Here is a 13,974-nt window from a genome sequence, read left to right as displayed (position 1 = left end):
CCCCCCCCTTCTCCAGAGACGCTGATAAATTTCTATTAATATTAATAAAAATACAAAGATATAAAAATATCATCTTCTTGCTCCTTTCCACGAACGATTCTTCCGCATGCATTTCTTCACAGAACAGAGTTTTTTTAGGTAAATTATTATTATTATTATTATTATATCTGTTTCGAAGATTCAAGAGAAATCAATTTGACTCCCATTTAGAGCTTCGCCCTTTTCTTTGAATCTCGTTTTCGTTGGAATTGTGTCGTGACGCAGTATAATGTATTTTAAATAACGAAGCTTATCGAAGCTTAGAGAAATTGTGAAATTGAATTTTATGTAAAAAAAAAAGTGTAAATGAAAACTTTTTTCACTTGGAATTTCCGTTTTTTTTTTTATCTATCATTCTTTACGAATTAACGTTTTAAGGTAAGATTTCATGGCCTCGAGACATGTTTAATTTTTGTTTAACTATGATCGTCTGAATCTACTCGTTCGATTAAAACTATCCTATCCTACTCTACTCAATGATTCTGTCTTCTTCTGCCTTTTAAATCACGAGTCCGATATATCTTATATTTCTACTACTTTAATCATTATTATTATATCAGTTTTGAAAATATAAGAGAAATTAATTTAGCTCCTCCTTCTCCCTCCTCTAGATATTACGTATCATATCTTGAATATATCCCCCAACATTCTTGAATATATCCCCAACTCCCCCTTAAAGTTAACGAAACTTATCGAAGCTTATGAAGTGAAAAGGAAAAGATTTTATGTGACAGAATGAAAACTTTTTTCACTTGGAATTTCTGCACTATCAATTTTACCCTTAACCATGATCGTCTGAATCTACTCGTTCGATTCATAAAACTATCCTACTCTATTTCTTTTCACTTGGAATTTCTATACTATCAATTTTACCCTTAACCATGATCGTCTGAATCTACTCATTCGATTAAAACTATCCTACTCTATTTCTTTTCACTTGGAATTTCTGTACTATCAATTTTACCCTTAACCATGATCGTCTGAATCTACTCACTCGAAAACTATCCTACTCTATTTCTGTATTATGAATTTTACCCTTAACCATGATCGTCTGAACCTACTCACTCGATTAAAACTATCCTACTCTATTTCTTTTCACTTGGAATTTCTGTACTATGAATTTTACCCTTAACCATGATCGTCTGAATCTCCTCACTCGAAAACTATCCTACTCTATTTCTGTACTATCAATTTTACCCTTCACCATGATCGTCTGAACCTACTCACTCGAAAACTATCCTACTCTATTTCTGTACTATCAATTTTACCCTTAACCATAATCGTCTGAATCTACTTATTCGATTCATAAAACTATCCTATCCTACTCTATATTCTATGATTCTGTCTTCTTCTGCCTGTTAAATCACGAGCATCTGATTAATCCGACATACATCTTATATTTCTGCTACTTTCATTACTATTGCATTGTATCTGTTTCGAAGAGTATGGGAAAGTCGTTGACGTTCCGCGGCGCGGTGTACGAGGCGCAGGATATCCTGAGGTACCACAGATGCAGGGATCCGATATGCGACACGCACTTGTGGAAGGTGAAGCACGAATTGGACATGGCCAGGATCAGGATACGGCAATTGGAGAAGGATCTTGAGGCTCACGGGATAAAACCTCCCCAGGCCAAGTAAGCTTCTAGATTCTCGGCTTCGTTTAACGTGCGTGTGTGAAAAAGTATAGCCGTGTAATGATACTCTCGACTCTTGCTCGTGCTCGAGAGGATCGAAAAAATTGATTAACTTGTGATCTCGATCATTGTTTCTCATCCGTTTCACCATGAAACAATTTAACACTTTGACTGCCTCGTCACCCATATTTGGATTATTTGAAGGATTTTCGTAGGTATTTGGAAAGATATACCGTAATAAAATTATTAAATTGTTATGAAAATAATAAAAAAATTATTTTGAATGGAAAATTTTAAAACATTATATACAAAGCTGAAGTTGATCTGGATAATTTGGACTTAAAGAAGTTGTTGTCTTTTTTAAATTTCTTTGATCGATCCATTTTATAGAATATCGTCGTCTTTTATAGAATATAATTTGCATGCAGTCTAATACTTATACCAGAATTATTTTTCCAAACGGTGATATTATGTTGACTCTGTTGAAGGTTTTATTGTATTTTCGGATAATCCTAATAATTTTGCAGCTAATAATTCTCTAAATCTTCTAATCTTTTGGGATATCACGAGTCTCATGGTAATACGACGATTAGATAGTTTATGAACATGTGCTCTGACACGATTACTGTGACATTGTGAGAGACCCTGGTCTCCAATAGACAACGAATAATTTATATACAACTAACAAGTATATTTGTTACGATTAATCGAAGGGCACAGTCATATTACCCAAATTATCCAAATTAAAATATCCAAAATATACTAAATCAGTACTATTATTCAATACAATTGCTATCATCAATACTAACGATGCGAGACATCGATCTTGCGACCATCAGCATCGCATTATAAAATATAAAATATATATATAAATATAAATAAACAATAATATAAATAAATATAAAATACAGAGAACTACACTTGATGAAGATTCCGTTAGAAATACGGCAGTCAACGCGTCAAACGAGTTAAGAGAAACGACGTATGATAATATAATAACCCTATTCCGAGAGAAATCGTGGAGAAACGGTTCGAGATCCGCTCGATGATCGAGGAGAGGCGAGATCGAAGCGGAGAGGAGAGAAGACGAAAAGAAGACGAAACTATTCGCTTCTCCTTCGAAGTGCCATCTTCGATGCTTTCGAATTGCAACAACGCGCTGTCGTACTTCATCCAAGCTTTCCATATTTATATAAAAATGGAACTTCTTTCTAAAGCTTTCCTTTCGAAATGATCGGCGCTTCTTCTCTGCTCGTACGCGTTTCACAAAAGCGGAAGTGGGCCCGTAAACGGCAGATCTACGCATGTCTACTGCATAATTATTTCTCACCTGTCCTCCATTAACCAAGGATTCGAACTCGATTCGCGTGAACGAACAATTTGTTCGAAAGATGAGAAAATTAAAGATATCGAGAAAAGGGTGATTTTTTTAGAAATAGCAATTAACACGTTTCTTTATACGTGGAATAATGTTCTCTAAAATTCTGAGATATTCGATTTTAACAATACATGGTTGTTAACGATTAATTAAATTAATGTTGCTTTCAAACACTTGCAAATCGAGATTAAATCCTGAATTATATTACGTTATATTTTCTGACGTCACTTGGAGTCTGGCTCGCACAGCATGCACTTATCTACGAACGTATATATATATATACACGTATATTAAATTCGTATATATGCAGTCTCTAAAATGTATATATATAATATTCACGTGTATGCATTCAAAATATACGTGTATGGAAACATTACGAGTAGGGATGGGATCGAATGTAAATTAAAAAGTACAAGTTCGAATTAAGTTGGAAAAATTTTTTCTGAAAATGTTATTCTCTCTCTCGGTAGAAGAAGTATACGGATAATTGGAGATGAAAATTGCAAAAGCTATTCGTTCGAAATATTCGAAATAATCATCGCAACATTCCTCAGTTATAAATATTAAAAATTCATTTCGATATTAATTTTTTTTCTTTCGAGAAAGGAATATTCTTTTTTGAACATATGAAATTTAATTTGATAAAGCGATCCACTTCCCTAATCGTGATATCGGCACGAGAGTACCATTCGTTTCTGGTTCCTATTTTATTTATCTGCGCCATTCTCTCGATTGTTCCCCCGTTGATCGTAAGTTTGAGACATCCACAGTTTGACAAATTGAAAATAGATTGCATTTATGAAGGATCGACTTTAGAGAGGAAGAAGAACTCGTAGAGGCATTTGTCGTGTTGACGAATATTATTGACTCGTGCCACTAGAATAGCCCCACATTGAATGAAATTGATAGAATTCTTATATTTTAGTTCCATTGAAATTAGATTTTATGGTAGACAGTTTATTTTGACAGTTTCGAGTTATATTGTATCTATTCGATATATACATTATTAGTATATTTTATTTTTGTAAAATTTATAGTTATTTGCATGGATATTTAGTTTAGCCACCTCACTATCTTGAATTTGATATATATATATGCAAAAATCGTAGAAAGAATCATTTTTACGAACGTTGAAATTTCATTTCGATTTATTCTTTTCCTCATCGATAAAAGAAAATTTCAAATATTATAATTTTGTATCAAAATCGTAAAAAAAGAATAATTTCATTTCGACTTATTCTTTCCCTCATCGACAAAAATTTCAAATATTATCAGAATTTGGTAAAAATACACGCATAAGATAATTATATGCGAAAATCGTAGAAAGAATAATTTTTACGAACTTTTTTGAAACTTCATTTCAATTTATTCTCATCAAAAAGAAAATTTCAAATATGCGTCAAATATTATAAAATCGTAGGAAGAATAATTTTTACTAACGTTGAAATTTCATTTCGATTTATTCTTTCCTTCATCGACAAAAACTTCAAATATTATCAGAATTTGATAAAGATACACGCATAAGATAATTATACGCGAAAATCGTAGAAAGAAAATTTTCGAAACTTTATTTCAATTTATTCTTTCCCTCATCAAAAAGAAATTTTCAAATATCATGCATCAAATATTATAAAATCGTAGAAAGAATAATTTTTACGAACGTTGAAATTTCATTTCGATTTATTCTTTCCTTCATCGACAAAAACTTCAAATATTATCAGAATTTGATAAAGATACACGCATAAGATAATTATACGCGAAAATCGTAGAAAGAAAATTTTCGAAACTTTATTTCAATTTATTCTTTCCCTCATCAAAAAGAAAATTTCAAATATCATGCATCAAATATTATAAAATCGTAGAAAGAATAATTTTTACGAACATTGAAATTTCATTTCGATTTATTCTTTCCTTCACCGATAAAAATTTCAAATATTATCAGAATTTGATAAAGATACACGCATAAGATAATTATACGCGAAAATCGTAGAAAGAAAATTTTCGAAACTTCATTTCACTTTATTCTTTCCCTCATCAAAAAGAAAATTTCAAATATCATGCATCAAATATTATAAAATCGTAGAAAGAATAATTTTTACCAACTTTTTTGAAATTACATTTCGACTTATTCTCTCCGTCATCGGCAAAAATACGCAAATATTATCGTAATATTGTAAAGATTAGACCTGACAGAAAAATCTCCGCTTCCAAAAAAATAAAGTTTTCGAAGCATAAACTCCAGCACCATAACGAGATCCATCGAAAATAAGCAATCGTCTCAAACTCACGATCAACGACGTATTTTTCACCGCATCAAGTTACGAGACTGTCACGCATCGGCTTCAAATTTTGTTGTTAACAAATTTACCAGTTGGAGAGAAGGAAAAATTGGGCAGGGAGAAACGCAGAAGGGGATGGCGAACGCGCGTACTTTATTAAGCAGAACTTCTCAACGACACGAGATCTTGGAAGGAATTTTTCGGTGGGTGGAGAGGAAAACTTTTCCAGCTCGAAATAGGGGAGCGTTATCTCGAAGATCGATCGTCGAATCTTCTTCGTTCTTCGATCGAAACTTTGATGCAACTCGGTGATGCGCTCGAAGAATTTTCCAATTTTTGTTTCCAATTTTTGTTCCCTTTCGAGAGGATTGCTCGACGAAAACGGTGAATTGTAAAAAGGAGAAATAGAAACGAGAATTCTTCGATCAAAGTTATTCGAATTTTGAATCGAGATGAAACGAAATTTGCATCGAGTTTCCTTCGAATTTTAACGCGTTCGAAATTTTAAAAAGAATGATATCGAAGAAAAATTTTTTGGGATATTTCCGATAGGAAATTCGTTAACGTTCGAAATTTTGTTTGGGAAGAAGTTGGAGCGTGAAATTTCAGTTACATCACGAACGACCCTAATTCGCTTACGAAAACTTAAGATCGAATATTTTAAACCCAATTTGAGCCCGGACCAAATTTGAATCTTTAACTTCGAAGAAACAAAGCGGCAAACATATTCAAAAATTGAAATTCAAAATTAATATCGAATATAACTTTTCCATTTACGAATATTTCGATTGAAAATAAAATATCGGTCGAAATCCTTCCAAACATGATGATGAGAAGGGAGAAGAATCCTCTTCCCGTATAAAATCAAACAGAATTCGATCAGACAACGTAAGAAACAACGATTCTGTACTTTTATCAAAAGCTTCTTTCCTTCCGCGCAGATTTTCCAAATAATCTCCCTCGTGGAGCGTTCGACTTTCTCTCTACAAAAATTGCCACTAAAATTGATTTATCCAAAAAAAAAAGAAACAATTTCTTATAACCAATGAAATAAGCAACAAAAATCCAATATAAAAACCCTTGAGCGTTCCAAATTCTCTTCGATAAAAACTGAGCGTTTTATTCCTCGAACCGCGAGAAAAGAAAAGATATTTCTCGAACGAAGAGGGATTATTAAGAAGGAGAAGAGCGGTATAAAAGGAAGGCATAAACGAAAAAAAAGATCTCGTCTCTGTTGAGACGTGTTGCTGTGGTTTAACGTATTGAAGCGACGGTGGTTGTTGATGGACGATGAGGCGGAGGAGAAGGGTTGGCACATATCCACGTGGGCTTTTTTAAAGGAGGAAAACCGGAAGTCTCGGCTGGTGGCGAGGATGCTTTCAAAGCCACTCGGACCGCCACTCGCAACCGGAATCATTGGCGGTGGAGGCTCCGCATCCGCTACCGCCATACTTCGATTCGTAAGTCCGCAACGCCCACACAACCAACAACAACAACAACAACAAGTAAGAGAACTCTCCCCGGCGACGTAGGAACCCTGCCCCCCTCTCTCCCTCCTCGATGTGTCGTCGAATGGTAACCGCGTCGAATCCCCCCCCCTCATTTCTCCCTCCACCCTCCTCTCTCTCATCCCTTATAAAATCCTTGGAACCCGACTTAACGCCTCCTTTTCGTCCCCATTCTCTGTGCGTATCGAATAAAATTGTATTTCCTCCCCCTCCATCCATCCTTATCCCTTATATCCAAATCTTTGGATCCCGACTCAACGTCCTCCACTTTTTTTCCTTCGAATAAAATTCTACGTATTTCGTGAGCGTGCTTTTTCCTTTTTCTCTCTCTCTCTTTTTTATATATATATATATAAATCATTATTCGTCCCGATATACGTTTCGTCCTTGGGATAATATTCCAAAAGAATTATATGAATTTATATATATATATTTATATATAGCTGATCTCAGCTCTTTGCTCGACGATGTTGGTTCGCGAGATTTATTTACTGGGTCACGGATAGGTTGGAATTTGGCACGGGAACTAGGGAGGGAGGGGTTCGAATCAGCTGCCAAATATCGGGAAAATATTCGCGCTTGTTTGTTCGCCAGCTGGTGTCGAGGCGTTCGCCATTTAAAAAGCCGAACCGAGGGTTACATCTTCTTCTCGAGAAGGAGAGAGAGAGAGAGAGAGAGAGATGGCAGCACAAAATGGCGACATCTGGCGCATACGTTTAAGGGAAACGACGTTTTGGATCACACGGAGACCACTTCGTCGACACATCCCAAAATTCCATCATCCTCCAGAAGAAAGTTTGTTCTCGGGTGACGAGAACAAACCTCGTTCCTACCTTCGACAGTTTCGACAGCTGATCGTAATCTTGAACAGTACTCGTATTTCCATATCTCTTTGTTTCGATTTCCTTTTTTTCTTTTTTTTTTTTTTTTTGGAAAAAAAAAGGTTCCTACGTCGCTTCGACGCAAACTGTCCTCGGAATGCACGTGAAAAAAATCGAGTTAGAAAGGCGATCGTTTTCGTTAAATGTGACAGAAACGAGATCGATAAATCCGTGCACCGTTGACAGAGAGGAGGGTGTATCGACCTCGCAAAGCTCGTTAAATCTCTATCCGTTTAACGAGTTATATTTTATATCCCTATGGATAAAGAAACTATCTTACGTTTCTTGATAAATTATTTATTCTATCAAACGGATTAGATTAAAATTTTTTACAGTTTCAAATCGAGTGTAAATTAAATCCGTCTCTTACGTTTCTACTTATCGTCTCGATTCGATTGAAATAACATCTGGGGCGAAAGAGAAATAAAATAAAATAAAATAAAATGAAAGGGGAGGGGCTTTGCGAGGATCGATGACAAATGAAATAAAAGTTGAAAGGATAAGAGTGGTAGAAAGAGTAGTAGATTATCCGCTTATTCGCTTGGTAGTTTTTTAGAAACTTCTGCACATACATACGCATTCGAATTATATATCTATCTCTACTTATGCCTTATTTTTTTTTTCCAATTTTTTTTTTTTTCTTCTCCACCTAATCCATCCATCTGTCTATCTGTCTATACACTTTTTCACGAACTCGTAACTTTTCGTATCGTACCTATACCTACACCCCTCCCCCCTCCCCCCCAGTTTTCATGTGCTCGGAGGCATGGCATGCGAGTTGAACGAGACGAGTTTTCGGTAGATTCGTGGCGACTTGTGTATCGAGTTGTGGGACGATAAATTGTTCGCGACAGGTCGACGACAGACCGGTGCGCCATCTATCGCGGGATAAGGAAATTATATTGTGAATCAGGGAAAGCCAAGGAAAAGAAAATGTGCAGTCGTTTGTACGGAACGAGTCGATCAAATTTCGTGGAATCTGAGGTATACTTGTTTCGTGGCGATTTATTTACGAGGGCGAGAATGTTTGAGAATCGGAAAATTTTATATAAATTATTGTTATAAATATCTCTATTATAACGATTGATTTATATGCATAGATTCTAAATCTATGATCGAGTTTTTATATTACGATAAAATATATATACAATATAGAAAGTTTTATGGAATATTTATTTATTTTTTTTTTTTTTTGGAAATCAGCAAATTGAACTTTTATCCGAACTTTTCTAAAATTATTTTCCCCGATTATCGTAAAAATTGTTGAACTGAAAGTATACACACACACACATACATAAACGAATTTCGATACGGAGAAATCGAACGTAAATTCGTAATGGTCTTCGAAAGTCGGTGAAACTCGATGCTTCTATTCGATTCGTGAACTGTAACTATTCCCACGGTATAAACAATATTACATCACGTATTACAAACTGGATTACTCTCACCTTCCTATACACGGTTTACCATTCGATACACGTGTACGCGCGTAAAAGCACAAACGTCTAAATTATAACTTTGAGATATTGAAAATTTTCCTCGAGAGGATCAAAGTGGATGTAGATTGAAAAACGGTTGAATTTATCCTGTAAAAGATGTATACACGATATTTTGTATATCTTCAAAATGTATATATCGAGAATTTAATAAAGAAGAGATTTCAAATGAAAGATATCGAGAATAGAATCTCCTTAACTTTTAAGAAAAAAAAAAAAAAAAAAAAAGGGAGGGGAGAATTTAAACTTTTGGACCGGAAAAATTTTTTTTTTTTTAAAAAAAAAAAAAAAAAAAAGGGAGGGGAGAATTTAAACTTTTGGACCGGAAAAATTTTTTTTTTTTTAAAAAAAAAAAAAAAAAAAAGGGAGGGGAGAATTTAAACTTTTGGACCGGAAAAATTTTTTTTTTTTTAAAAAAAAAAAAAAAAAAAAGTGAAGGTAGAATTTAAACTTTCGGATCGAGAAAATATTTTTTTTTTATAAGTAACGACGATATCTCAGATTCCGAACGATTCATTCCGTACACGTTCCTTTATCTATACATATATGTATATGTATATAAAACTATATACGACGGATAATATAAACGAATGAAATTTTCTTCTCTGCAAATTGTCACACAGGGATTATCTTGAATCTAGATTCATCGACGCCATCGACGTAGCCAGACCCAGGGACATGACCAGGAACCATGTGGTCAGCACGGAATACGCCAGCAAATTTTTACCACCCGAGATCTACAGGTAAGGATAATACCTACCTTATCTAATCGCCATTACGTTCTCGTTCTTTTATCGCAATTTGAAGAATTTTTTCCCAATATATATTTTATTATATAATATATTATATGGATTCGATAAATTAATTCGATATCAATTAATTATTTTACCATAATAAAAGACCATAATAATATTTTACCATAATAAAATTTAATCATAATAAAAGATTACTCGTTTTAAATTTAAAAATTTCTTTATATCTCCTTTTTATCCTTTTTTAGTTTTCCAATCGAATCTCGCTCTAATCTTTCGCTTCTAACGCGCGTTCGAGTTTAATGCTTGCGCATATTTCGAAAACATTCCGCAACAAACAGAAATGTGTCAGCCGGGCGAAGAATGTTGTGCGCGGAATATTTACGTAGAGAACTTTCGATCGCGTCGTACCTTCCACAAAATTCCTCGCATTCTCGACTATCGAATACGAAATCCGCACGTCCACACGCTCCTTGCACAGCTATGTCATATATATATATCACGTCACGGAGCTTGAATTTCGCATTTCTTACGCGTACAGTCCTAATTTTCCAAATATTCCTCGTTCTTTGTTACTCTAAAAATAATTTGTCATTTCACTCTCTCTTAAAATTTAAATTACGATTTAGAAAAAAATAAAGTCAATTTGATTTCTTATATGTATCTTTGAATATTTTCAATTCGTTTCTGAGATGATTTTATGAACAAGTTCCTTCTTTATTATTCCCATTGTTTCTTAAAATTTAAATTACGATTTAGAAAAAAATAAAGTAGATCAATTTAATTTTTTATATGTATCTTTGAATATTTTCAATTGGATTTTACGAATAATTTTCTTCTTTATCATTTCCACTTTTTCTTAAAATTCAAATTACAATTTAGAAAAAAAAATAAACTCGATTAATTTGATTTCTTACATATCTTCGAATATTTTCAATTCATTTCCAAGATGATTTTATGAATCTTCTTGTTTTCTTCTTGTTCTTGTTTCTTCTTTATCATTTCCATTCTTTCTTAAAATTCAAATTACAATTTAGNAAAAAAAACAAAATAAACTCGATCAATTTGATTTCTTACATATATCTTCGAATATTTTCAATTCATTTCCAAAATAATTTTATGAATAAGTTTTTTCTTTATCATTCCTATTCTTTCTTAAAATTCAAATTACAATTTAGAAAAAAAAAAAACAAAATAAACTCGATCAATATGATTTCTTACATATATCTTCGAATATTTTCAATTCATTTCCAAAATAATTTTATGAATAAGTTTTTTCTTTATCATTCCTATTCTTTCTTAAAATTCAAATTACAATTTAGAAAAAAAAAAAACAAAATAAACTCGATCAATTTGATTTCTTACATATATCTTCGAATATTTTCAATTAGTTTTCGAGATGAAATTTGGATTTTATTAAATAATTCCTCCTTCATTCCTCCTTATCACCCCCCTTTCTTTCTTAAAATTCAAATTACAATTTAGAAAAAAAAATGAAATCAATTTGATTTCCAAAATAACTAATTAACACTTTATCCAAAATCAACCATTGACATATTAACCTTTCCAGATCGCTGGAAAAAAAAAAGAAACGGAATCCGCTCGAACTTATCCCCTCCCCCTGTCCCAACACGACTCAATACACGCCATAATCTTTTCGAATCTAACGATTATTGGAATCGATTGTTGGATACCAGGACCCCCGAGGACGGAACGGGCAGGACGGAAATCGCCGAAATGGAGACAGTTCTGTGATCGTAGAGAGCCGGCCACGATTGCCCAGCCACGTCAGCGCGATCATAAGCGTCCCCTGTGGAGCGGAAAAAGTCTCGCCTCCGCTTCCAATTTCTCGACAACGAGTTTTCGCCTCGTGTTGCCTCCTCGTCGCCGCCGTCGCCGCCGCCGTCGTCGTCGTCGAGGTCTCTCCATCCCTCGAAAAAACCCTCGAGAACTTCGAGGCTCGAAGGATCGAAGAGGGTGGGAATCAGTTTATTAGAGGGGGGGGGGGAGAAAAGGGAAAGAAAACGCTTCGAGTTGCACGAGAAGGAACGTTCAGTGCCTATGAAGAATCGAGAAACATCGAGATCCACGAGATCATTCTTCTCAAAATAAGAAAAAAGGGGAAAAAGAAAGTGAGAAGAGAAGAGAAAAGAGAGCGAAAATTTTCCACGACCACGTTTTTTCTTCCAAAAAAAAAAAAAAAAAAAAAAAACGTTTTTCTTCCTCAAGTTGTGCAGTGTGTTTCGCGTTGCGATCGTGTTATATAATCGAGGACGCTCGATTTGGGCGAGAATTGTTTTCTCAGTTTCTCGTGCTGAGACTATTTTTTTTTTTTTTTTCTTTTTTTTTTTGTTTCGTTGATTTTTTTTTTAAAGAAATTCGACGTTTTCAAAAGAACGATCCTTTCAGATCGAAATGTGTGTTTTCGCTGGGGAAAAGTGTCGCTTTAAAAGATCAATTGTATTTAACGTGAAGGAGGAAGGAGAAGTTAAGCGTTGTTTAGTCGTTTAGTTGTTTAAAAATGTTACAAATGTTAATCGCTTGATTACATCATATCATTTTCTTGTTCGATGTCAGTTTGGTGAAAATTTTTTTTTTCCTCGTAATTTTTCGGAATTCTTCCGCGAGATTAATTAATTTCGCACACGATATTGTTGCAATCTGTTCCTTTGATTTTTTCGACAAAATCGAATGACGCGTGGCTTGAAATCGCGATCTCGTCATTTTTTCTTTTTTTTTTTTTTTTTTTTTTTTTCTTTTTAAAAAATTCGCAACGAGGAGAAAAAAAAAAAGTAAGTAAAGAGACGTAACTTATATTCAGGCCGCATCAATGCAATAGATAGATAATTGAAAATTCCTAGATCTTTTGAGAAACTCGTTAAAAAAAAAAAAGAAAAAAAAAAAAACTTTGTACGAAACTTCGGGCCCCGATTTTTCAAAAAATAGGGAGTCAAAACTTCGAGCCAACGATAGTTCGTTAAAACGAACGTTTAAGGCGAGTAAAAAAAAAAAAAATAATAATAATAATAATAATAAAAGTAAACGCTACGAAAGAGAAACGAAAGAAAGAGATAATTGATGATATCGATGACAGCAAAAAAAAAAAAAAAGAAAGAAAAAGAAAAAGAAAAAATAAGATAAAATAGAAAATCCAAATCGACATCTTGATGGGAAAACGTCAATGTGTATTATACGGAGATATAACTATGGCATTCGAGTGTGTCATATATACATACATATATATATATATATATATATATTTAATACGTAATGTACACACGGAGCTACTATTACACGTTAAGTATGTATATTGTGGTAAAAAAGAAAAAAGAAAAAAAAAAAGAACAATGAAATATTCTAAAAAATGGAAACCTATTTCAAGGACGTAATATGCTCAACATTTAAAAGAAAAAGAAAAAAAAAGTACACGTAATAAAAATCCACCGAGCGTAATGATTATAATATAATAATAATCGTATCGAGAAGTGTCAGGGGGGATATGTCTCGCGCCAAATTTTTAATATGGAATGGGGGAGGAAAGAATTTAAAAGAAAGATCGATATATCATTTTGAATATCTCTTTCGATTAAAAATTGCGATGAAAAATTTTTCTTCTTTTCCTTTTTTTTTTTTTTTTTTTTTTTTTTTTCTAAATAATAAAAAGGGGAAAATATAATCAAGAGATCAATATAATTTTCACGACACTCTGAATTATCGTAACAAAAATTTCCACTTCGATGAAATTTTATAGAATAGAATTCAAAGAAAATTCTTAATCGTCGCTAACCCTTTTGACGCGTTATTATAAATTCGAAAAGTGAAATAAATAAGATGAAATGAAATTAGGAGAAAAAAGAGGAAGGGAAAATCGGAGTTAGAAAAATATTTTTTAACAACAAAATAAAGTAACGCAATGGTGCCTGAAACGAATGAATTTCAAGCGTTCGATCCCTTGAGGAGAAGGGGAGGGGAGGGTAATATTTTTTTAAGAACGATGGAAAAGTT

At 33.5% G+C, this 13,974-nt stretch overlaps 1 protein-coding gene across 7 annotated transcripts in view; it reads left to right on the top strand.

The window, feature by feature from the left end:
* Nucleotides 1–12,124, top strand: part of LOC102671696 (glutamate receptor ionotropic, NMDA 2B) — a 279,360-nt gene extending 267,236 nt beyond the window's left edge. For 4 of the 7 annotated variants that reach the window (XM_006611175.2, XM_031508323.1, XM_031508325.1 and 1 more), the window contains 5 exons: nucleotides 431–434; nucleotides 1,481–1,675; nucleotides 6,673–6,792; nucleotides 9,859–9,960; nucleotides 11,667–11,850. In XM_006611175.2, coding sequence (XP_006611238.2) covers nucleotides 431–434; nucleotides 1,481–1,675; nucleotides 6,673–6,792; nucleotides 9,859–9,960; nucleotides 11,667–11,724 — 479 coding nt within the window. In that variant the 3' untranslated portion in view covers nucleotides 11,725–11,850. Of the gene's footprint in view, nucleotides 1–430; nucleotides 435–1,480; nucleotides 1,676–6,672; nucleotides 6,793–9,858; nucleotides 9,965–11,666 lie in introns of those variants that run through there. The other 3 variants (XM_031508324.1, XM_031508327.1, XM_031508328.1) reach the window with 2 other exon arrangements.
* Nucleotides 12,125–13,974: the final 1,850 nt, after the last annotated feature.

Source organism: Apis dorsata, unplaced genomic scaffold, assembly GCF_000469605.1.
Source record: "Apis dorsata unplaced genomic scaffold, Apis dorsata 1.3 scaffold_83, whole genome shotgun sequence".
Lineage (NCBI taxonomy): Eukaryota > Metazoa > Arthropoda > Insecta > Hymenoptera > Apidae > Apis > Apis dorsata.
This window is presented reverse-complemented; position numbering and strand designations above follow the sequence as displayed.